Here is a 26,532-nt window from a genome sequence, read left to right as displayed (position 1 = left end):
CACATGGAATAAGAATGGGAATAGATGAATTCCCACGTGGGACTCTTGCAAAAGGTAGAATATACACAAGGGAGACAAACAATGAATGTACCTAGAGTAATTTTCACTAAGTTTTTTCTTTTAGTATTTTCATTTATCATTCACTTTTCTTTTAAACTTTCTTTTCCTAAAGCAGGTGAAAATCTTCTCTCTGATCTCCCAGATTTACTAAAGGAATCCAACATATGACCCTACACTCTTCAATAACCTCCACATTCTCAGGGAAAGGGGATCAAATATTGAAGAAAAAGATATATATGTTTCTTGCTCTTCTCTCTTGATGAAAACACATATAAAATTGAATCAAATAAGAATGCGTCACATTTAGTTTTCAATTCTGTTAAGATTTCATAATAACATACTGAAGTGAGGTGAAGGTGACTCAGTCATGTCTGACTCTGCGACCACATGGACTATATACAGTCCATGGAATTCTCCAGGCCAGAATACTGGAGTGGGTAGCTGTTCCCTTCTCCAGGGGATCTTCCCAACTCAGGGATCGAATCCAGGTCTCCCACATCGCAAGCAGGTTCTTTACTGTCTGAGCCACCAGGAAAACATAATACTAGTAACTGCCATTTATTGAACACCTGCTATAATGTCAGCCAAAGTGCAGACCATTGATGTATAATTCATTTAGCACCCTCAATAAGCATGCAAGTTATATATTATTATCCCTACTTTAAAGATGAGGAAACAGTCAGAGAGGTTAAGAAATCTGCTCAAAGAGATCTGGTAACTGGAGGAGTCAATGGTCAAAGGCAATCAGTAGGACTTATGAGACGGGGCTCTCAACCCTAAACTCTGGGATCTGGGCACCCATTAGGCACCAATATTGTGACCACAGTGTTATTTCAATTCAATCCTTTCATGTGCCTCATCTGAAAAGTTCTAATCATTAGGAATTTCATGAGGAAAATGAAATAATTCATTGAGGATTACTAAATCTATACTATAAAAAGAACTGCAAATAGTTTTCTATAGACTGCGTTAAGCACAGATAGATATGAAATGCTGCCAGAATATACTTCGCAAGTGTAACTAATGATCTGGATGACAAGAAAAGATATCTCATCCTGAAGGAGGAAACATACAGAGCTGGACTCTGTCTTAGGCCAGGCTGCGAACATTAGGCTACACACAGGGTCACCCTCCCAATGGACTCTGAACTTTGTGCCCAGTATCTATAGAAATGGCAAACCAATGGAAAAACAGACCCCCCGGAAAAAAGAGCCTCAGGACTTGTACTTGGACTCTCCGTTGCCTAAAAGAATATGCTAATTATCTCTGTAACAGAACAAAGTGGTAAATTCCATTATGTTTATTGGGATATGACCACAGGCCTATTGATAAATATCCACTGTTTATCTAGTCTTGTGACACATGAATCATGGGTTAACTTTGTATCTCTCTTTTACCTTGTCCAGACTAGTTTCAAGGAATTTGGGGAGATGGGTTTGAACAAGTACACTTAAGGTATATAAGGTTTGCACAAAAACTGGTCGGCTAAGAGGAGACTCTGCCTTGGGCCCGCCGGTGTAATAAACTGCACTCCACTATCTGCATTGTCCTTCTGAGTGAGTTTGTTTCCCAGAACATGTGGCTACAACAATCCAGCCCTGGGGGACTCTGCCCCAAGTTGTTGGGATATCCTAAAATAAGATAAATCAATGCTTTAAGAAGTTGAGAAAATCTGGTAATACTTTAGGCAACACTGGTAAAACAAGTAGAAATGCTGGTGGGCCAAGAATCTACCTCAACTTCAACAAGATCATCATTGATGAAGAAATCTATGAGGTTAAAAATGCATTATTCACCTCATGAAGTCACACTTTAAGGACTTTGCAGCCCTCAGTCTCAGTGATTCTTTTGGACATATGGTAGTTTAGAGTCCTAAATAACTGTTTTTAATTTTTGCTATAAGCAGAAATTATATATAATATGCCAGAATGGTTCACCTTCTAAACCCATCACTCCCCAGACTATCAGACTATGCAAACCTGCTGACCCCATAGTAAGCCACATACACTATTCTGGGCCTTCCCCCACCTACACCCGGTGAGAGGGGTGTGGTGTAGTCAGTACTGGAGCTACTTGGCAGCAATAATCATGGAGATTATCAGCCAAACATCTGCCTTATCTACAGGGTGTAGGAGGTGAATTAAGATGGATGAGTAATTAGGAGATTTGCAAGGGGGTCTAAAGTCCAAGTTGATAAAAAAAAAAGTGGGTACAGAGTAGATAAAGGGGTCTTCACATACTAGAAGTTCAGTGAGACCCTTTATCACCCAGAACAAGTACTGACCTTCAGCAGGAGAAATTTAAGAACAGAAGTTCCCCAAAGTTCAGGAATCAGCATCAGGTCACCTGTTCTGCTGGTCCGGTTTTGATCCTCTCAGTGGTGATAATTAGGTCTCTGCCTTGTTCCTGGTCCTTGAATGTCCCATGTTAGGAGCTCTTCTTTGTCTCTATGCCTTTCCTGCTCCCAAAATTAAAATTCTGGCCTGAAATATGAGCCCCCCAATCCTGCTACCTGCTAACTGATGTTGCTGATACTAACTCCCCATCACCTGCTAAATCTCCTGTTCCTGGTTTCTCCATCACTGAGCTCTGTCCACCTTTCAGACACTACTGAGGCTGCCCCTCCCTAACCTGTCTGCCTACACCAGCTATTGCCAAAATTCTAACCTATTGCCTCTTGTTTTTTTTCCTCCCTCAACCACCATTTCCAATGCATTGTTAAGCTCTAGCTCTGAAATGTCTCTTCCCTTCGATCCTAGTGCAACACCTTATTTTGAAACCTCATTATTACCTCCCTTTTCTCAAATTGCCTGCATCATTGCTTGTGTCAAACTCAATTTACCATCCATATTCTTAGTAGAGGTATTTTTACTAAATAAAAATCTGATCCTGTCACTTTTCCACTTAAAAATTCTTCAGTTGGTCTCCAATGTAAATAAGATGACATTATATGGTTTTTGAAACCTTTCCATATAGCCTTTCAGGTCAATCTTCCCATGTTCTGTCCCATGAAATCCAATAAATTCATTCTTTAAAGTTCAGCTCAAATATCATCTTTTCAACTCTCTAAAAGAGAACAAGCTAAAAGAAACTAGAGGGACTATATTAAACTAGAGCTTCAAATAAAACATTGAAAAGGCAATCTACAAGTAAGGAGAACATATTTACAAACCAAATATCTGATAGTTGGTGAAGATAAAAATACATAAAGAACTCATAAAACTCAACAGCCAAAAAGCAAATAATCCAAGCTATTATAAAAATGGTCAAAAGATCTGAATAGATATTTTCCCCCAAAGACATACAAATATCCAATAGGTATATGAAAAGGTACTCAGCATCACTAAACAGAGACTCTAATCAGAACTACTCAGAGAAATGAAAGCTAATCAGAGAAATGCAAAGCAAAACCATGATAAGATATCACCTCACCCCTGTTAGGATGGCTGCTATGAAAAAGACAAGAGATAAGTTTTGAGAATGTATAGAAAAGGGAACCCTTATACACCAGTTGGTAGGGATTAAAAATTGATGGAGCCATTGTGAAAAACAATATGGGAGTTCCTCAAAAAACTAAAAATAGAACTATCAACCACCATATAATCCATCAATCCCATTCCTGAGTATTTAGTTAAAGTATCAGTATCTCAAAAAGATAGTCCCGTATTCATTGCAGGATAATTCACAATATCAAGATATAAAAATAATTTAAATTTTCTTCAATGTGTGAATGGATAAAGAAAACTTTATATATCATATATTACATATTAATTAGTTAGCTCAGTCGCTCACTCATGTTCAACTCTTTGCGATCCCATGGACTGCAGCATGCCAGGCTTCCCTGTCCTTCACCAACTCCTGGAGTTAGGTCAAACTCATGTCCATCGAGTCGGTGATGCCATCCAACCATCTCATCCTCTGTCATCCCCTTCTCCTCCCACCTTCAATCTTTCCCAGCATCAGGGTCTTTTAAATGAATCAGTTCTTCACATCAGGTGGCCAAAGGATTGGAGTTTCAGTTTCAGCATCAGTCTTTCCAATGAGCACCCAGGACTGATTTCCTTTAGGATGGACAGGTTGGATCTCCTTGGAGTCCAAGGGACTCTCAAGACTCTTCTCCAACACCACAGTTCAAAAGCATCAATTCTTTGGCCCTCAGCTTTATAGTCCATCTCTCACATCCATATATGACTACTAGAAAAACCATAACTTTGACTAGATGGACCTTTGTTGGCAAAGTAATGTTTCTGCTTTTTAATATGCTGTCTAGGTTGGTCATAACTTTTCTTCCAAGGAGCAAGCATCTTTTAATTTCATGGCTGCAGTCATCATCTGCAGTGATTTTGGAGCCCAAAAAAATAAAGTCTGTCACTGTTTCCATTGTTTCCCCATCTATTTGCCATGAAGTGATGGGACCAGATGCCATGATCTTAGTTTTCTGAATGTTGAGTTTTAAACCAACTTTTTCACTTTCCTCTTTCATCAAGAGGCTCTTTAGTTCTTCTTCACTTTCTTCCATAAGGGTGGTGTCATCTGTATATGTGAGGTTATTGATATTTCTCCCGGCAATGTTAGGGGATACATGAGTGAAGATCTTGGTGTTCATTCCACAGTACCTATTTACATCAGATCAACGCATTGCACACTGAATATATACAAGTATATTTATCAATTATTCCTCAATAAAGTTTGGGGAAAAGTTAAGAAGTGGAAGAAAATGAGTTGCTCCCTTATCTGTCTTTTCGTAATGATTTACAAATATCTATACTAACATACATCATGTTGTTTATATGTCTGTTTTCTTCATTAGATTATGAATGCTTTGAGGGCAGGGAGCATAACTTCTTCATTGATGGCCCTATGGCAGGCATGATGATTGGTGAGTAGTCAGCTAGTAACTGATGTTTGTTGAATGAATAATGATCCCTGAATACTGTGACCTGTTCTTCATCCGAACCTCACTCTGACACCTGCAAAAAGTTTCCCTCCAGAATACACTCTATCTTCTGTCTATAATATCCTCACATACAAATGAAGCAGGTAGGAAAGGAAGTAGGAGGTTTTTCCAAGTTCGAGCCCTTCCTGATCTTCCACAGTCTCCTGTAATCAATGGTGTATCCTAGTCCCTGTCTGAATAAGTGATGCTGGTGCAGTCTAGTCATAATGGCTATAAAGTCTCTGTCCTAGCTTGCTCCTAGATCCTTCTTTTCCAGTTTCCTAATGCTGCACCAGTCTGCCACCAAAACTCACTGTTCCTATGGAACACAGAATGGAGACTGGTTAATATTTTAGTGCTGGTCCTGGTCATTGCCAATGTGGCCACTCTAAAGATCTCATAATCCCTCTGTTCATAACCATTTGAAAGTTAAGTCATGAGGCCTTTCCCTTAACTACAATGAGGTAATTAGTTACATTTCTATCATCCCTTCTGTTATTTTTTTTCTCTTCTTATTTTTGTTTCTAATTCTTAGAAAAAAACTTCTAAAAAACACAGTACTGCCTAGGTGCCATTCCCTTCTCATCCTAGAAAGCCTCTGGCCATCTTTGTAGCTGTGCTTGAGGGGTTTAATAAACCACCATGGTTTTTAGAAAAATAACACCTTATTGATAAAAATACTTCTGGAAATATTTCCCCACTATTCAAATAACACGTCCTTTAATTTTTGTTTTCTCTGATTCTCTCTTTCATTTTCACCTGGGCGGGGGGGGGGGGGTGGTGGTGTGTGTGACTCTTGCATCTGCAGTAGCTGAAATAACATGTTACACATGCACACACACACCCTCAAAACCATATGTCTGCCCCATGTTCCTTTAATGATATTCTCAATTTCCAACACTGAGGCCGTTTCAACTTTTCTCCATACCTAAATAAAACTGTCAGGGAGTACCTAGGAATTATTACATTCACTTCAGTTCATGTAAACTGTCGTGTCTGACTCTTTGCGACCCCGTGGACTGCAGCACACCAGGCCTCCCTGTCCAGCACCAGCTCCCAGAGTTTACTCAAACTCATGTCCATTGAGTAGGTGATGCCATCCAACCATCTCATCCTCTGTTGTCCCCTTCTCCTCCCACCTTTAATCTTTCCCAGCATCAGGGTCTTTTCAAATGAATCAGTTCTTTGCATCAGGTGGCCAAAGTATTGAAGCTTCAGCTTCAGCATCAGTCCTTCCAATGAGGACCCAGGACTGATCTCCTTTAGGATGGACAGGTTGGATCTCCTTGGAGTCCAAGGGACTCTCAAGACTCTTCTCCAACACCACAGTTCAAAAGCATCAATTCTTTGGCACTCAGCTTTCTTTATAGTCCATCTCTCACATCCATACATGACTACTGGAAAAACCATAGCTTTGACTTGACGGACCTTTGTTGGCAAAGTAGCATTTCTGCTTTTTAATATGCTGTCTAGGTTGGTCATAACTTTTCTTCCAAAGAGCAAGCGTCTTTTAATTTCATGGCTGCAATCACCATCTGCAGTGATTTTGGAGCCCCCCAAAATAAAGTCTGTCACTGCTTCCATTGTTTCCCCATCTATTTGCCACGAAGTGATGGGACCAGATGCCATGATCTTAGTTTTCTGAATGTTGAGTTTTAAGCCAACTTTTTCACTCTCCTCTTTCACTTTCATCAAGAGGCTCCTTAGTTCTTCTTCACTCTCTGCCATAAGGGTGGTGTCATCTGCATATCTGAGGTCATTGATATTTCTCCTGGCAATCTTGATTCCAGCTTGTGCTTCCTCCAGCCCAGCATTTCTCATGATGTACTCTACATATAAGTTAAATAAGCAGGGTGACAATATACAGCCTTGACGTACTCCTTTCCCAATTTGGAACCAGTCTGTTGTTCCATGTTCAGTTCTAACTCTTGTTTCCTGACCTGCATACAGATTTCTCAGGAGGCAGGTCAGGTGGTCTGGTATTCCCATCTCTTGAAGAATTTTTCACAGTTTATTGTGATCCACACAGTCAAAGGCTTTAGCATAGTCAATAAAGCAGAAGTAGATGTTTTTCTGGAACTCTCTTGCCCAATTATTATGTTGGGTATTTTAAAAACTGAGAGGCAATCCAGATTGGCATAAAATAGCATGCTTATATATAGAAAAAGCTCATCCTTACTTTCACTCCACCTACAACATTTCTCTCTCCCCCTCTCTTTATCTTTCCTTTACACACACACACACACACACACACACACACAATATTAAATAAGAAGCTGAAATCACTGAGGACAACTTGAAATCTTTCCTTGGAATCAACACTACTTTTCTTCACTATTGTCCTGGTAAATACCAGCTATAGGTAGAGGTGTTCCTACCAGATATTGCTCCACCACCAGATAGCTAAGCAGGAACATCACCTACAATATGCCAAGGAACTCAAGAGAATATTCGACCAGGAAAAATTCCATCCCCAAAATAGCACCTCCCAGGAGATGACTACAACTCCAATAGGAAATCATTTAACTACAAATCCCAACTCCTCTTCACTCCTACAGCCTCAGTCACACATTTCAAAGGACTGCTCCCTTGAATCGTGACAGCTTGACACACATCAGCAGCCCACAGGCCATATGGCAGCATAATGCCCTTCTAGCCCATTGGATAGGAAAAGGGAGGGACGACCACAAATGAATGATTGCAACTGAAATCCTGTAATTTCTGATTTGTCAATAACTTTTGACATTTGGGGATTGTCTTCATACCTTAATAACTCTTGGCAGCCAGAAGTTGTAACTGTGGACACCTAAAATGCCTCTGAAAGCATTTCATTGTCTGGGAACAATGAGGCAAAGAGTTAAGTTCTGTCTGAGGATAGAGAAGATGCCCTACATCTCAGACTACATTATTCCTTGGTCAGTAATTTTAAAGATTTGGGGGGTAAAGATTCTTGGCATTCTAAAGATAAAAAGCTAAGATGCAAGAGGGATCAGGCATGTTGGCAGGAAGTGGAATATGGAAACATATACCATATACATAGGATGTAGTGGGAATTGCACATAAAGTGGAATTGATAGTCCTATTGTGCCTGCAGTTAGTAAACTGCACTGATCAAACAGGCATCTGAGCTGAGTTGAATCAAGTCAGGCAAAGAAATTTACATGAATAACAGAATCATAGCTCTCACGTGGAAAGAGGGATTTATCACACATCCTCCAAATGTTCCTCTACTTAATGACACTCCAAAACATCCTTGTCTGATGCTCATCTCCCAGTAATAGATGCAACCTGTGCAATACGAAGTGCATTTTGAGGGAAAAATCTGAGTGCAGGCCTGAGTCCTGAATTGTTGATTTATCAGCCATGCAGCATTGGCCTTCTTAATTGTCAACCACAATATGAGGAACCTAGACTAATTGACTGCCAACAACTCATTCAATTCAACATTCTCTAGGCAGTGATAGGGAATTATCTCCAGAGATAATTCTTTTTGCGACTGGACAATTCTGACTATTAAAATGTTCTTACTTATTCAAAGTCAAAGTACACTTGCCTATGCTTTCTACCAATCTGAGTTTTTATACAACAAGCAGATAATCTTCTCCCACCAGCTGCTTCTCACTTTGTTCCCTTTGTTGTTGTTGTTGTTGTTTAGTTGCTAAGTCATGTTCAACTCTTCTGTGACCCCATGGACCATAGTCCCACCAGGCTCCTCTGTCCATGGGATTTCCCAGACAAGAATACTGGAGTGGACTGCCATTTCCTTCTCCAGGGGTTCTTTCTGACCCAGGGATCAAACCTGAGGCTCCTTCATTGACAAGTGGATTCTTTACTACTAAGATACCTGGAAAGCCCTTGTTCCCTTTACCATCCATCTGGCCAATCATCTACTTACTTGACTCAGAACACATAACAAGTTGTCCATATCCGTATTGAGAAGTGAGTGTCAGAACTGAATGAAAAGCTAGAGAAACCATCTGACAATGGCCAACTGAAGGACACCACCACTTATTTTGTTCTAGTTAATTTACTTTTCTTAATGCATCCTGAAATAGCATTACCTTTTGGGCTACTACATCACACCACCACTGCCACAATACCCTTTCTTTTACTCATGGCTTCTACCCTGTACTTGCAAAGTTGAATTTAGAACCAAAGTCAGAATTTTACTTTTAATTCAGTAAGATTCAATTTTATTAGATTTGAGCTACTTGCGTGATATGCTAAAATCTCCTTGGATCTTCAGTCTCTCCTAAAAATACTTGCCATCTTCTACATGTTCTTTTCTTTTTCTGTTTTTTGGCTGTACCACACAGCATGGGGGATATTAATTCTGAAACCAAGGATCAAATCATGCCCCCTGCAATGGAAGCACAGAATCTTAACCACTGCACCACCAGGGAAATCCCTCTGCCTAAATTTTCATCCAAGTTACTGATAAGAATATAATGATCAAAACATGGTCAAGAAAACAGTCCTGGAGCCAACTACTAGGATTGTCCTCTATATGGATGAGAAACAGTAAGATTTGTGTCCTCTGATCATTAAAACATTGCAGCCTAGATTGCCCCAGCATTGCCACTCTCTGACTCCACTTTTCTCAGCTCACTCGCTTCTGCCCCTGCAACGATTTCCACCATTAAGGTCACCCAGGACATAAGATACTTTGAAAGAAACTACCGTTTCAAGTGCCAAAAATATAAAAATGTCTTTTTAAAAAGGAGAAAAGTTCACTCCTAGAGTAATGTGGTGTACGGGAAATAATGTGGAAGTTGGAGTCAGAATGACCTGGAATTGAATCCTGGTTCTGTAACTTACATGCTGGGTAATCTTCTCCCTATCACTATCAGCTCCCTCATCTCAAAATTAGGGATGATAATAATGACCTCACAGGATTGTTTCTGAAGATTAGAAGAAATATATGCAGAATCCTAGCACATTCTTGGCACATACTGAATGGGCATACAGTATAGGTTATGACTATTATTATATCCTGGTGAGAGAGAGACAGTAGCTCCTGGCACCAAAAAAGATAAACCTAAGAAGAAAAGAGAAGAAAATGAAGATCTATGTTCTGTGGATGTTAACTACTAATGTTTCACAAAAGGAAAGAAAATGAGGGCATTAAACAAAGATTTTAAAGCTCAGACATATGCATACCTCACCAACTCTAAACAAGATCATCTCCTCACCCCACACCCCCACCCCTGCCAACCATCGCACCCATATATTTATTTGATCATGTCTCAGGAACTGTTACAGGGTCCAAGAATACAAAAGATGATTCAAGACCCAGTCAATACCAGAATGAGAAGAAATGCAAAATAGGGCACTGGGCACTACAGATACATAAGTAATTAAAGTATCATCATTGCTATAAGGGAGATTAATATAGAGTATATGAGAGGATAGTGATCTACCTGGAGATGTAAGGTGAGGCTTTATGAAGGAGGTAGTGATTCTGGAGAGGCTTAAAGAATGAAAAGAAACTAAGGTGGAGGGACTCCCCAGTAGTAAAGACAGCATATAGAGATTCTGAATAGTAGTAGACCATTAAAAGGTTATGCAAGGAATGTGGATCAGTATAGAGTGACTTTCCCATAAAATGCAGGTGATAAGAGAAGTAGCTAAAAGGATACAGATTCATTACTACTGTGAAGGGGCTTATATGTCCGGTAAAGAAATTTGGAATTCTCCAGGCAAGTAGGAGCCACCAGAAAGAGTAAAGTATAAGAGAAAAATGATAAGAGTAAAAGATGAATCAAGAAGGCTAATAGTGGAAGGGTTGGTTGTAACACTTTTTACTAATGTCCAGTCAAAAGATGGTGAGGTCTAGAACTGAGATTGCCACACTAGAGATAAAGGTCTGCATAATAGACCTTCACATAGAAGTGAGACATCATGACATGACATGAGGGCTGAAGAGAGAGAGAAATGGAAAATGACTTTGTGGGGCTTTAGACACTCAGCAGATAGAGATGTCAGGTAAGTTCTCTCAGGATTCAGAGGTGGAATTTATTAATAAAAAGGGACCTGTGGTAGGTGCTTGTAACGTTGGCATGTAACATGGGCCATGATCCCAGACTTCAGCACCCAGCAAGCTCCTCCAGGCTACAATCTCCTTGCTCTTCTGGTGAAGGAAGCAAGTAAGAGGGAATACATTTCACCTTGTCTACTTGTTCCTAAGCAAGGTGGAGATCTGGATGTACATGTGGTCTCATCCTCCTCAACCTGGAAGATGGTATATTTTGGTACAAGGCATGATAATTAATTCAGTTTGAATAGTATGGACTGAGATACAGGGGGACATCCAAATGGAAATGTAATCTGTTCAATATACAGTCTGGGAAGAAAGAGAGAGGCCAAGGATAGGCATCTCCTGTATATTTATGAGGTCAATGAGGAAAGCCACAGCTTATTCCACAGGAAGAGTAGGTAGAACATGTCTCTGACACCCCAATTAACAACCTTGAAAACAAGACTAATGATTCTTGTCCAGTAAGTTCATGCCACCTCCTAGTGATCATTGCTTCTAATTCAAGAGCCCACTTTCTTGTTCTCTTTTGAAAAATCAAAATTAAATTTACCTATCTTCTCTGAATTCATTACACTTTGTAGAAGATCAACATTCATCATGGCAAATTCTCTCAGGATTCAGAGATGGAATTTATTAATAAAAAGGGACCTGTAGGTAGATGCACGTAACGTTGGCTTAAATATAAGCCAAATTTAATTTTTTCAAAAATGTATACTCTACTACTCCTCTAGAGACAAGGATAAGGAAGCACACTTATCAGTAGATATTTATCAAGCATCTACCATTCAAAGTGGGGGTAATAACAACAACAACAAAACCCAGAAGGTGTGGACCCTGCACACAAAGAACCTATGCTAGCCAAAGGGAATCTTCCATAAAAGCTACATATACATGGGAATGATGTAAACCTAAACTGTAACTGGGTAAAACAAGTACAGATGAATACGTGAGCAAGTTGGGAAGTAAACAGGTCACTAGAGAAATAGAGGTGGAGATATGGGTGGATCTGAGTCTGGTTAGGAATGAATCAGACCATCCTACAGAGGATGGCTCCTCCCTGGATGGACCTGCTATAAAAAGGCCATGATCCCAGACTTCAGTACCCAGCAAGCTCCTCCAGGCTACAATCTCCTTGCTCTTCTGGTGAAGGAAGGAAGTAAGTAAGAGGGACTAAATCTCACCTTGTTTACTTGTTCTTAAGCAAGGTGGAGATCTGGTTGTACATGTGGTCTCAGGCCAAAAGTTCTGGATGTTTGGGGTCCTTTATTTTTAGTCACTATGTTACTAAAAGTTTATTTTGACACAGAAGGAAAACGAGGGGGTAAATTTGCTTTCCACCTGGCTACTTTCTTAATATTGTTTGTTTATCTATTTACCCATTCACTGAACAAATATGTATTAACTACCTTCTCTTTGCCATATGCTACTCTTGGCTGATTATGCGGCAATGAACAACATAAACTTAGCAGCAGAAGACATTCAGTCAACAAGAAATGAATAAAAATTCAAACGGTGATAAGAACAATGAAGAAAATAAGACAGTGATACAGTAAAGTAATAGGATGGTACTTGAGATTGAAGGGCTAGGAAAGGACTGTTTGGGGAATTATCTTTTGAGCAGAGATATTAATGACAGAAGAAAGGCAAACAAAAGGATTCTAAAGCAGTAGTAAACCCTTTAAAGGACAAAAAGATGCTTGGATGCCTAGAGCATGTTTAACATGAGGAACAGTGGTATATAGTGAGTCACAGAACTAGACAGGCCATGTAAAGAGGGGCACGGTAGAGTTTGTACATTATTCGAAGTCGATGAGAAGCCATTGGAGAGTATTAAGCAGGAAGAGTAACAAGATCACTCTGAGCTGCTATATGGAAAATAGGACCATAGGCAATGGTGGGAGAAAGGAGATGGACTGCAGTTTAGATGAGAGATGATGGGGTAATTTGTTCAAACACAAGTCTAGAAGCTACGCATGTCTCCATTCTCTGCTTTACACTACACTGATTTTTCTCTCTGACCAGCCAACTCTGACTGTAAGACATGCCAGTCCATCTGTCCTCCTATCCACACTACCATCTTAATCTAGGCTATCCCTTCATTCCCACCTCTATTATATGAAAATGCCACAAATTATTTATTCATTTTTTATTGATAGATATTTGGGTTGTTTTCCTTTGGGGAGATATTATAAATAATGGAGCTATGAAAATTTTTGTTCATGATTTTTGGTTACAAATGTGTATATATTTCCATTGAGGATATTCCTAGGAGTAAATTTCTGGTCTTAGGTATTATCAAACAATTCTTGAAAGTATTTCTGCCAGCTTATGCTCCTTCTAGGAGTGTATGAAATACCCAGTTTCTCCATATCTTCACCAATATGTGGAATTAGTATTCTTTTTTTCTTTTTGTCTTTTTAGTCATTTTGGTGGGGGTGTTGTAGTCTCACACTGTTAATTTTAACTTGTTGCTCCCTGATGATTAACAAAATTGAGAACTTTTTGTGTTTATTAGACATTTGTATATCCTATTTTGCAAAGCTCTTGTACTTTCTAACCATTTTGCTATGGGGCCATCCATATTTCTTGTATTGATTTGTAGTAGTTATTATATATTCAGGAGAGAGCCCTTTACTGGTTAAATGTTGCATATATTCTTTCACTCAATGGCTTTCCTTCTCTTCTTAAGAGTCTTTGAATAAACAGACATTCCTATTTTTAATGCACTCCAATTTATCAATTTTGTTCTTTATCATTAATATGCTTTAAGTTCTCTTTAAAAAGTATTTCTCTATCCCAAATTCTTGAAAATATTCTCCTATGTTATCTCCTTCACCTTTCTTTAAAGACTATGTTAGACTTGTAGGCAAATAATCACTCTCTTTTAAAAAATATTCATTTATTTGTTTGGCTGTGCCGGGTCTTAGTTGCAGCACATGGGGTCTTTGATCTTCGTTGTGGCATGCGGGATCTTTTAGTTGCAGCATGTGGGATCCAGTTCCCTGACCAGAGACTGAACCTGTGCCCCCTGCACTGGGAGTGTGGAGTCTTAGCCACTGAAGTTCAGTCCCCTTTATCTTTCACATGTAAAATCCACCTGAGAAGAAATTCATTTTTCCATATGGGAATTCAATTAACCCAGCACCATTTATTCAAAAGACCATATTTTCCCTGCCAACTCTCATCACAACCTGTTTCATAAATTAAATGTGCATAATGATATATAAGATCTTTCACTTATCTATTTGTTTAATGTTGCATCAGTGTCATGCTGTCTTCTTTTATAACACACTTAACATCCAATATGTCCACAAAGTTGGTCTTCTTCAGTGTTGTTCTGGCTAATCCTGGACCCTCACATTTTAATATAAATTTCAGACACTAGCTTACCAATGAAACAGATCACCAGCCCAGGCTGGATGCATGAGACAAGTGCTCGGGCCTGGTGCACTGGGAAGACCCAGAGGAATCGGGTGGAGAGGGAGGTGGGAGGGAGGATCAGGATGGGGAATACATGTAAATCCATGGCTGATTCATGTCAATGTATGACAAAAACCACTACAATACTGTAAAGTAATTAGCCTCCAACTAATAAAAATAAATGAAAAAATTTTTAAAAAAAGAAAAAAAAAATTTCACAGATTCTGAATGAAATTTTATTGCACGTAAAAATGAGTTTGGGGAGATCTAATACCTTGACAACATTGACACTTTCAACACACAAACAAGGCACAATCTTCCATTTATCCATATCTTTTTAAATTAGTCTCAATAATGTTTATAATTATCTGAGTTCATATATTTCATATCTTTTGTTAGATTTCAGTTCAGTGCAGTCACTCCGTTGTGTCTGACTCTTTGCAATGCCATGGACTGCAGCACACCAGGCCTCCCTGTCCATCACCAACTCCCAGAGTTTAAACAAACTCATGTTCATCGTGTCAATGATGCCATCCAACCATGTCATCCTCTGTCATCCCCTTCTCCTCCCGCCTTCAATCTTTCCCAGCATCAGGGTCTTTTAAATGAATCAGTTCTTTGCATCAGGTGGCCAAAGTATTGGAGTTTCAGCTTCAGCATCAGTCCTTCCAATGAATATTCAGGACTGATTTCCTTTAGGATGGACTGGTTGGATCTCCTTGCAGTCCAAGGGACTCTCAAGACTCTTCTCCAAAACCACAGTTCAAAAGCATCAATTCCTCAATGCTCAGCTTTCTTTATGGTCCAACTCTCACATCCATACATGACTACTGGAAAAACCACAGCTTTGACTTGACGGACGTTTGTTGGCAAAGTAATGTTTCTGCTTTTTAATATGCTGTCTAGGTTGGTCATAACTTTTCTTCCAAGGAGTAAGCGTCTTTTAATTTCATGGCTGCAGTCACCATCTGCAGTGATTTTGGAGTGCAAAAAGATAGTCTCTCACTGTTTCCATTGTTTCCCCATCTATTTGCCATGAAGTGATAGAACCAGATGCCATGATCTTAGTTTTTCTCATGTTGAATTTTAAGCCAAATTTTTCACTCTCCTCTTTCACTTTCATCAAGAGGCTCTTCAGTTCTTCTTCACTTTCTTCCATAAGGGTGGTGTCATCTGCATATCTAAGGTTATTGATATTTCTCCTGGCAATCTTGATTCCAGCTTGTGCTTCATCCAGTCCAGCATTTTCTCATGATGTATTCTGCATATAAGTTAAACAAGCAGGGTGACAACATACAGCCTTGACATACTCCTTTCCCAATTTGGAACCAATCTGTTGTTTCATGTCCAGTTCTAAATGTTGCTTCTTGATCTGCATACAGGTTTCTCAAGAGGCAGGTCAGGTGGTCTGGCATCCCATCTCTTGAAGAATTTTCCACAGTTTCTTGTGATCCACACAGTCAAAGGCTTTGGCATAGTGAATAAAGCAGAAGTAGATGTTTTTTTCTGGAACTCTCTTGCTTTTTCAATGATCTAACAGATGTTGGCAATTTGATCTCTGGTTCCTCTGCCTTTTCTAAATCCAGCTTGAACATCTGGAAGCTCTGGGTTCATGTACTGTTGAAGCCTGGCTTGGAGAAGTTTAAGCATTACTTTGCTAGTGTGTGAGATGAGTGCAATTGTCTGGTAGTTTGAGCATTCTTTGGCATTGACTTTCTTTGGGATTAAATCTTTGTTAGATTTAACTTCTAGCAATTCCCTGAGTTTTTATACACTTTTGTAAATAGCATCATTCCTTATTTCAATTTCTGTTTCTTGATTTTGTATAGAAATACAAATGAATTTTGTATATTTATCTTGTATCCAGCAACACTGTTAATTTCATTTATTCTAGTAGCTTATACATTTTTTTAAAATTTCAACATATGGAAGCCACATCATTCTTCAGTAACGGCAGTTTTCTTACTTCATTTCCAATTATTCTGTTTTTCATTCTTTGTCTTAATTTTTGCTCTACCTAGGAATTTCAAAACAATGTTGCATAGTATATTAGCAGGTGTACTGATCTCATCCAAAAACTGAGCAAGAAAAGTTTTCAGCATGTAACCATTAAGTATGCTGTTTACTATAGTACCATCAAGGTGAAAGTGAAAGTGAAAATCGTTCGGTCCTGTCCAACTCTTTCTGACCCCATGGACTATAGAGTCCATGGAATTCTCCAGGACAGAATACTGAAGAGGGTAGCCTTTCCCTTCTCCATTGGATCTTTCCAACACAGGAATCCAACCAGGGTCTCCTGCATTGCAGGTGGATTCTTTACCAACTGAGCTATCAGGGAAGCCCTAATTGTACCATCATAAGTACAATTCATATTTATAAATAAAAATTAATGTTGGACTTTTTTATGGACAAGAACATATTTTTATTATAATTACTTCCTTATAATGCATTTTATTCATTCACTGCCAGAATTTTCAGATTCTATTGGAATGAGAAAAATTGAGCCAGGAATATGCTAAGCTTTAATTTGCATGTCCATTGTAGGGGTTTTATCAAATGTTTTTTGCATCTATTAAGAGGTTCAAAAAAGCTGTTTTCCCAGTATTTTATCAGTTCTCATATATTAAAACAAACATGATCTTTGGAGTGAAACTTTCTTAAGTATAATGCATATTCTTTTTGTACAATACTAGATTCAGTTTAATATTTTCTTTCAGATTTTTGCATCTATATTCATAAAGGAAATTCTCCTACAAGTTTTGCTATTTCATATTTTTCTCATTTGTATTTAGCTCAAAATATTTTCTAATTTACACTGCAATGTATTCTATGACCTATTTGTTATTTAGAAGTTACTGCTTAATTTCCAAACATTTGTGGAGATTTTTGTATGTTTCTTTCTATCATTGAAATCTAGCTTCATTCCGCTGTTTTTGTTATTTAGAAGTTACTGCTTAATTTCCAAACATTTGTGGAGATTTTTGTATGTTTCTTTCTATCATTGAAATCTAGCTTCATTCTGCTGTGGTACAAAACAAATTATGCATGATTTTAATCCTTTAAAATTTGTTGAAATTTTCTTCATGATAAGCATATAGTAAATTTTCAGAAGTCTCATATTCACTTCAGTAGCATGTGTATGTTATATTTGTTAGATACAGTGTTCAATATATATTAGTTACTGTCTTATGAATTTTGTGGAACTCTTCTATAGCCTTATAATATTTTTGTTTACTTGTTCTATCAGTTGCTGAGAGATGCTACCTACTATAATTATAGATTTGTCAATTTGTCCTTATAATTCTGTCATTTTTTTGTTGTACATATTATGAGGCTATGTTATTAAGTACATATCAGTTTAAATTGTTTTATCTTCCTCATGAACTAGCCATTTATTGTTATGAAATATCCTTCTAGTTATACTTTTGTCTTAAAGTCTACTCTAGAGATGTTAATATAGCAAAAACAATAGCTCTCCTTTAACATTTGAATAACATCTTTTTCCAACATATATCAGACTTAAGTGTGTCTCTTATAGATAGTATGTACTTTTTTTCCCATCTAGTCTGACAATCTTTGTTTCTAAGTTACAGTATTTAGTCCATTCTTATTCAGTATCATTACTGCTTAAATCTATTTGGTTTAAATCCACCATATTACTACTTGGTTTCTAATATCCTACCTGTTTTACATTTCTTTTTCTCTTTTCTAACTTTTTTGGATGAATTACATATTCGTCAGTTAATTTTTGTCATATCAGCTTTTTAATTACATATCCTTTTACTGGTCTTTTCATGCTTACCTTAGACATTACAACACAACACCTACCCTTGGACTTATTAGAGTATATTATTAAAAAAAAAAAATACTTTAACACTACTAATACTTTACTACAACAATCCAAGTATCCTATAGTACCTGAACTCCATTTACCCTTTCCAACCTTATTTATGATAGTTATGCATTATCATAAATTGTGAAAGATATTATTTTTGCTGTTTTTTCCATCACTATTCATTTAGATTTTCCCCTATACTTACACTTTTGACTTTTTCTTCGTTCTTTCCTACCTTTCTGTGCTTCTGACTAGGATCATTCTTTAATATTTCTTTTAGAGTAAATCTTATGGTGTAAGGTAAATCTGCTTCGTTTGCTTGAAAATATCCTTACTTAAGCTTTCTTCTTCATGTATACTTTCAGTGGGTATAGAATTCTAGGGTAGAACTTACTTTCCTACAGGAAGATAAGAAAAACATTTCACTGTCTCCTGGCTTCCATTATTTCTTTTGAAAAGTCAGTAGTTGGTTTTTTGAAGATAATATGCTTTTTCTCTGGCTGGTTTTAAGATTTCCTCATTGTCTTAAGTGTTCAGACATTTTTTATTATGTGTCTAGGTATTGTTTTCTTTTATATATCTGCTTGGAGTTGATAATACCTCTTGAATCTGTGGCTTGATATCTTCCACCAGTTTTTAATAATTGCAGTTATTTAACCCCAAATTACTGTAGTTCCCTTCCAATCTGAATGTAAGCTTCAACAAATTGTCACAATTTTGATAGTGTTATGATACCTACATACACACACATAAACACCAACTTTCCTGTTGTCCTTAAAAGAATCTTACTCTGAAAGAACCCTAATTAGTGATTCTACAAATTGATCCTTTAAAAACTGAATCAGATTGCTCTGTTTCCAAAAAAAAAAAAAAAAAAAATCATTTAGTGACTTCCCATCGCACCTACAATAAAAAGCACAAATGTTACCCTATTTAGAAGATCATCATTTTCTAACCCCTGTCTGTAAATCTGAATTTAAGTTGTATTACTCCTGATTTGTTCTGGAATTGGTATTTTTTCTATATCACTAACCTTCCAAGTTGATTCCCACATTCAGATCCCTGAACTATTCCTTTTACCTAAAATTCTTCAACTAATCAACAAGGTTAGTTCCTTCTTATTTTTCTATTTTAAACTCAAATATCCTTTTTTAACACAAAATCTTCTCTGATCAATCTAAAGCACATCCCTCACAACAATTCTATATATTAATAGCACCATTCTTTTTTTAACGGCATGCATATCACTTCTCAATATCTAATTTCTCCATTCATTTGTTTATTGTCTTCAGAAGAATAGGTACTTCATTCATCTTGTTTATTATTATATCCCCAGAGCATAAAAGAGTAGCTAATCCTGTAGTAGGTGTTGAATATTTGTTAAATAAATTAAGGTATGAATGAGTGAGTGTAGAAAGCAAAGAAAGGTAAGGTCATGCTTGGAGGTATCAGTCTGGAAGTAATTAGATAGTATCTGAAGTCAAGAAGTCCAATGAGATTTCAGTGAATAGATATATTTTAAAAGAGAAGGTCAAGGACATAAGCCATGGGGCTTTTCCAACGTTTTGAAATGAAGCAAAAGGTGAGAGATTAGTGAAGAATATTGAGAAAGAGCAGCTGATAGATTAGAGGTATATAAGGAGAATGCACTGTTAAGATCCAAGAAACAACCAAAAATTCCATGAAAAAGGGAATGAGCAATTCCACACCCCTAAGAGGGTGAGTAAGATGAGGAAGACGAACAACTGACCACTGTATTTAGCAACTTATAGACCATAGGTTATTTAACACAAATCAGTTTCAAGTTTGGAGACAAAAAATTGAGAGAACTGGTTTTAAATGAGTGGTAAACATAAAATGAGGGGAAGCACAGAAAATTCTTTGAAGACTTTGCTGAGAAAGTAAACCATTCACTAGGAGAACTGGATGAAGTGGAACATCTTGGCGGTGGGGGAAATATTGTTCAAGGCCGAAGCAGAAATATTTGATAGGTACTTAGACATACATATGTCAAGCTTAGAGGAGACTTTATGGCTGAATATATAAATTTCAGAGTTGTCAACCTATACATAGGATTTAAAGTTACACAGCTAGTTGAGACCCCTCCACTCCGCCCAAGGGAGGATAAAATACAGAAAAGGAACTAAGGACTCGATCTCAGGCACATCAACATTAGAGCCTGGAATAGGAGACTAAGAAAAATAGGCAATGAGGTCAAAAGAAAAAACTAAAGAGAATGGGGTCTCTGAAGGAGGATGTAGCCACCTGCATCAAATGCTGCTGATACATCAAAGTATATGTGAAATGAAAATGGATAGTTGGACATAGTAAGGTAAAGGGCATTTTTTAAATCATCATGAGAGCTTCAGTGGATTTTTGAGACAGAAAGATAATCTGAATAAAAGAAAATAGAAAGTGAAGAAAAAATACAGGTATATCTTGTGATGAGTTTTGGTATAGTAGAGAAAAGATAAATGGTGCATAAAGGGAGATGTAGGGTGAGGGAGGGGATTTAAATAAGAGACATTTCAGCATGAACACATGCTGTAGTGAATGTTTCAGAAAAAAAAAAGAAATTGATAACTTAGGAGAAAAAGTGAATAACTACTAACTACAAAAGCAAATTGTTTGAATAGGCAAGAGAGAGTGAGATCCTGCACCAAAATAAAGGACAGAAGGACAATTCATCCACAAAACAGTAGTGAAGGTTAAAGTATGTGGATACAAATTCAATAGGCTGGATGAACCGATACTGGAAAAATGAAATTCTCTCCTAATAGAGAGCAAGCTTTCAGTGAAAGAAAAATCAATGTCATCTTCTGAGATAAAGGAAAGGAAGAATCTATTGCAGCTTTTGCCAAAGGTCTGTGAGAATATCTAAATTCCACTGTGAAAGACACCAATAACGTACACTAATGCATATATATGGAATTTAGGAAGATGTTAACAATAACCCTATATGTGAGACAGCAAAAGAGACACAGATGTATAGAGCAGTCTTTTGGACTCTGTGGGAGAAGGTGAGGGTGGGATGATCTGAGAGAATAGCATTGAAGCATGAATATTATCATATGTGAAACAGATCGCCAGTCCAGGTTCGATGCATGAGACAGGGTGCTCAGGGCTGGTGCACTGGGATGACCCTGAGGGATGAGATGGGGAGGGAGGATCAGGATTGGGAACACATGTAAACCCATGGCTGATTCATGTCAATGTATGGCAAAAACCACTGCAATGTTGTAAAGTAATTAGCCCCCAATTAAAATAAATAAATTTAAAAAAAATAAAGCTATTGAGTAGAAAAGCAAAAAAGAAAAGTGAGTTTTGAAAGATATTTTGATATTTTATGACTTATGAATTCTAGGCATGCAAATAAAAGAGTAGTTTGATGTGAAAAAAAAAGAGATCAAGGCCAAAATGTTGGCAGTCCAGTCAGACTCTGTGTTGATATTCATCATGTAGATAATGGATAGAAGTTTTTCATGGCCATTTTCCATTTTTAAAGCTGGACTACCTAGGAAGAGATGTAGGTTTAGAAATGTGAAAATTTATTATAATAATTGATATGACCTACAAAATAAAAGAAATAAATGTACATTTTAACTTCTTTCTAGGTTCACCTATAGTTCCAAAAGATGTCAACTCTCCTGGAAAACATCAATGGCATCATCGAAATATTTCACAAATATTCAAAAACAGATAAGGAGACTGACACATTGAGTGAAAAAGAGCTGAAGGAACTTCTGGAATTGGAGTTTCGGCCCATCTTGAAGGTAAAAGTTATTTGCCAGATAAAATGGTATATCATTTTTGTTCTGCATCAAAAAATGTCAAAATATTACTGTGAAATCTTTATGAGTTGTTTCTCTTAGAATAGGAACAAACATAATTTTATTTCAAAACAGATATAATTTGTTCAGCTCTTTATACCTCTATATATATTACACACACACACATTGTCTATGGAAAAACATAAATATTTAGTTAAAAAGAAGTAAACAAAAGTTAACTTATCATAATATTCCCCCTAATTTCAAGAATGTAAAGAGGGTATGTCTAAAAGATAATTCCTTTGAAAAAATTCATAAAATGCTGACATTTGAAGAATTAAAAGAAGAACATGTCCCATCAAATTTTTTGTGTCACCATACTAGCATTTAAGATTTAAGTCTTTTAGGACAGTACCGACATCTCTTTACTAAGTCAAGATAAAACAAACATTATTAAAGAAAACATTAGGTTCTACTTTTATATAGCAAGAATTCACATTTCCAAAGTTCACTTTAATTATTTAATCTTCCACATCAGTCACTCTCATGTACTCTCCCTGTCTTCCCTATTTACAGAATCCTGATGACCCAGACACCACTGAAGTTTTCATGCATATCCTCGATGTAGATCACAACAAGAAAATAGACTTTACAGAGTTTTTTCTGATGGTATTCAAGTTGGCTCAAATATATTATGATTACACTCAAAGACAGAATTTACAGACAGCAGGACGAAAACAGAAAAAGTATACATACCACTATGAAGATGAAGAAGATGATACAGAAGAAGACAAAGAAGAAACAAAAAGAAAGCACAGTCATTCAAGAAGAAGTGATGGAAAGAATCAAGATAGATCAAAGAGCCCAAGAGGAAGAGGAAAAAAAAGACATGGGTCTAAATCTGGAAGTAAACAAAGAAGAGGTGACTCACCTAGCTCTGGACACAGACATGGATGTAGCGAAAGTCATGAGTCAAGAAGGGAAAAGAAAAGGAGATCAAGCTCTCCTGAACTAAAAGAAAGAAGGCACACGTCAAGTGTCAGCCCAACCAGGAGATATGAAGAAAGAGAAGAAGAATGCGGTTATGAAAATAAAGGTAAAAGAAGTGCAAAATGCATAGGATCAGAGTATGATGACTTGTATCAAGTTTGTGAAGACAAAGTGACCACGAATTTTCAATCCAGTCACAATACAAACTATGAGTCAAACATCACTAAGGGCAGAGACACGGAAGGACATTCACGAGATACAGGTAGTAAATCCGTGGTCACTCATGGAAGACCAAGATCCAGTTCAAGGAATCAAAATGGCTCTGTCCTGACTCATACAGGAGATAGTTCTACCCATTCAGAATCCCAAAAAGAGACGTACAGTGAATCTGTCCATGGAAGGTCAAAAAACACTGGGCAAAGACAGGGGAGCCACCATGAGCAGTCAAGGGACAGATCCACACACTCTGAAACTGGACATGCACAAACCTCTGCTGGATCCGGAGGCAGCAGACACAGGCAATCCAGTGGTAGTCAGGCCAGTGACAGTGAAGGACATTCAGAAGACTCAGGTAGACAGTCCGTGACAACACAAGGAAGGTCGGGTTCCAGCTCAAGCAACCAACGTGGATCTTCCCATGGACAGACAGGAGACAGTTCGAGGCACTCAGCATCTCATCAAGGGAGCCACAGTGAATCTGTCCATGAAAGGTCAGGACCTAGAAGTGGGCAAAGAGAGGGGAGCCACCATGATCAGTCAAGGGACAGCTTCAGACACTCTGGAACTGGACATGGACACACCTCAGCTGGATCTGGAAGCAGCAGACATAGGGAATCCAGTGTTAGTCAGTCCAGTGACAGAGAGGGACATGCAAGAGATTCAGGTAGACAGTCTGTGACACCTCGCACAGGATTTCGTTCCAGCTCAAGAAGTCAACATGGATCTTCCCATGGCCAGACAGAAGACAGTTCTAGGCGCTCAAAGACCAATCAAGGGAGCCACAATGAGAGACACGCAAGAGATTCAGGTAGGGATTCTGAGACAACTCATGGAAGGTCTGGTTCCAGCTCAAGGAGCCAACATGGATCCTCCCGTGGTCAGACAAGAGACAGTCCTAGGCACTCAGAGTCCCATCAAGACAGGCATAGTGAATCTGTCCATGAAAGGTCAGGATCCAGCACTAGACAAAGACAGGGGGACCACCATGAGCAGTCAAGGGACAGCTCCAGACACTCTGGAACTCGACATGGACAAACCTCTACTGTATCCGGAGGCAGCAGACACAGGCAATCCAGTGGTAGTCAGGCCAGTGACAGTGAAGGACATTCAGAAGACTCAGGTAGACAGTCCGTGACAACTCATGGAAGGTCTGGTTCCAGCTCAAGAAACCAACATGGATCTGCCCATGGACAGGCTGGAGACAGTTCTAGGCACTCAGAGTCCCACCAAGGGAGCCACAGTGAGTCTGTTCACGGAAGGTCAGGATCCAGCACTGGACAAAGAGTGGGGAGCCACCATGACCAGTCAAGAGACAGCTCCAGACACGCTGGAACCAGTCATGGACAAACCTCCACTGGATCCGGAGGCAGTAGGCACAGACAATCCAGTGTTAGTCAGGCCAGTGACAGTGAGGGACATGCAAGAGATTCCGGTAGGCATTCTGAGACAACTCATGGAAGATCTGGTTCCAGCTCAAGGAACCAACATGGATCTGTCCATGGACAGACAGGAGACAGTTCTAGGCACTCAGAGTCCCACCAAGGGAGCCACAGTGAATCTGTTCACGGAAGGTCAGGATCCAGCACGGGGCAAAGACAGGGGAGCCACCATGAGCAGTCAAGAGACAGCTCCAGACACGCTGGAACCAGTCATGGACAAACCTCCACTGGATCCAGAAGCAGTAGGCACAGACAATCCAGTGGTAGTCAGGCCAGTGACAGTGAAGGACATTCAGAAGGCTCAGGTAGACAGTCTGTGACAACTCAAGGAAGGCCTGGTTCCAGCTCAAGAAACCAACATGGATCTGCCCATGGACAGGCTGGAGACAGTTCTAGGCACTCAGAGTCCCACCAAGGGAGCCACAGTGAATCTGTTCACGGAAGGTCAGGATCCAGCACCGGACAAAGACAGGGGAGCCACCATGAGCAGTCAAGGGACAGCTCCAGACACTCTGGAACTCGACATGGACAAACTTCTACTGTATCCGGAGGCAGCAGACACAGGCAATCCAGTGGTAGTCAGGCCAGTGACAGTGAAGGACATTCAGAAGACTCAGGTAGACAGTCCGTGACAACTCATGGAAGGCCTGGTTCCAGCTCAAAAAACGAACATGGATCTGCCCATGGACAGACAGGAGACAGTTCTAGGCACTCAGAGTCCCACCAAGGGAGCCACAGTGAATTTGTTCACGGAAGGTCAGGATCCAGCACCGGACAAAGAGAGGGGAGCCACCATGAGCAGTCAAGGGACAGCTCCAGACACTCTGGAACTGAACATGGACACACCTCAGCTGGATCTGGAAGCAGCAGACATAGGGAATCCAGTGTTAGTCAGTCCAGTGACAGAGAGGGACATGCAAGATCAGGTAGACAGTCTGTGACACCTCGCACAGGTTCCAGCTCAAGAAGTCAACATGGATCTTCCCATGGCCAGACAGAAGACAGAGAGGGACATGCAAGAGATTCAGGTAGACTCAGTCTGTGACACCTCGCAGACAGGATTTCAGAGTTCCAGCTCAAGAAGTCAACATGGATCTTCCCATGGCCAGACAGAAGACAGTTCTAGGCGCTCAAAGACCAATCAAGGGAGCCACAATGAGAGACACGCAAGAGATTCAGGTAGGGATTCTGAGACAACTCATGGAAGGTCTGGTTCCAGCTCAAGGAGCCAACATGGATCCTCCCATGGTCAGACAAGAGAGAGTCCTAGGCACTCAGAGTCCCATCAAGACAGGCATAGTGAATCTGTCCATGAAAGGTCAGGATCCAGCACTAGACAAAGACAGGGGGACCACCATGAGCAGTCAAGGGACAGCTCCAGACACTCTGGAACTCGACATGGACAAACCTCTACTGTATCCGGAGGCAGCAGACACAGGCAATCCAGTGGTAGTCAGGCCAGTGACAGTGAAGGACATTCAGAAGACTCAGGTAGACAGTCCGTGACAACTCATGGAAGGTCTGGTTCCAGCTCAAGAAACCAACATGGATCTGCCAATGGACAGGCTGGAGACAGTTCTAGGCACTCAGAGTCCCACCAAGGGAGCCACAGTGAGTCTGTTCACGGAAGGTCAGGATCCAGCACTGGACAAAGAGTGGGGAGCCACCATGAGCAGTCAAGGGACAGCTCCAGACACTCTGGAACTCGACATGGACAAACCTCTACTGATCCGGAGGCAGCAGACACAGGCAATCCAGTGGTAGTCAGGCCAGTGACAGTGAAGGACATGCAAGAGACTCGGTAGCATTCTGAGACAACTCATGGA

General features: G+C 39.2%; 1 protein-coding gene across 1 annotated transcript; it reads left to right on the top strand.

Annotated features, from left to right (window-relative positions):
• The first annotated feature begins 12,144 nt into the window (after positions 1–12,144).
• LOC122428485 (filaggrin-like) lies at positions 12,145–25,751 on the top strand. Its single transcript, XM_043448549.1, has 3 exons — positions 12,145–12,189; positions 21,903–22,061; positions 22,635–25,751. Exons 2-3 carry the CDS (start codon positions 21,924–21,926, stop codon positions 25,749–25,751), a joined length of 3,255 nt encoding a protein of 1,084 aa, XP_043304484.1. The 5' UTR covers positions 12,145–12,189; positions 21,903–21,923.
• Positions 25,752–26,532: the final 781 nt, after the last annotated feature.

The sequence above is a fragment of the Cervus canadensis genome, chromosome 2 (assembly GCF_019320065.1).
Source record: "Cervus canadensis isolate Bull #8, Minnesota chromosome 2, ASM1932006v1, whole genome shotgun sequence".
NCBI classification, from domain to species: Eukaryota; Metazoa; Chordata; class Mammalia; order Artiodactyla; family Cervidae; genus Cervus; species Cervus canadensis.
Note: the sequence above shows the minus strand (reverse complement) of the source record. Positions and strands in the feature narration are given on the sequence as shown.

Coding starts and splice junctions, on each gene's coding strand:
- LOC122428485 (XM_043448549.1), top strand. CDS start 21,924: ATGTCAACTCTCCTGGAAAACATCAATGGCATCATCGAAATATTTCAC. Junction 22,062..22,634: donor AGTTTCGGCCCATCTTGAAG/GTAAAAGTTATT, acceptor CCCTATTTACAG/AATCCTGATGACCCAGACAC.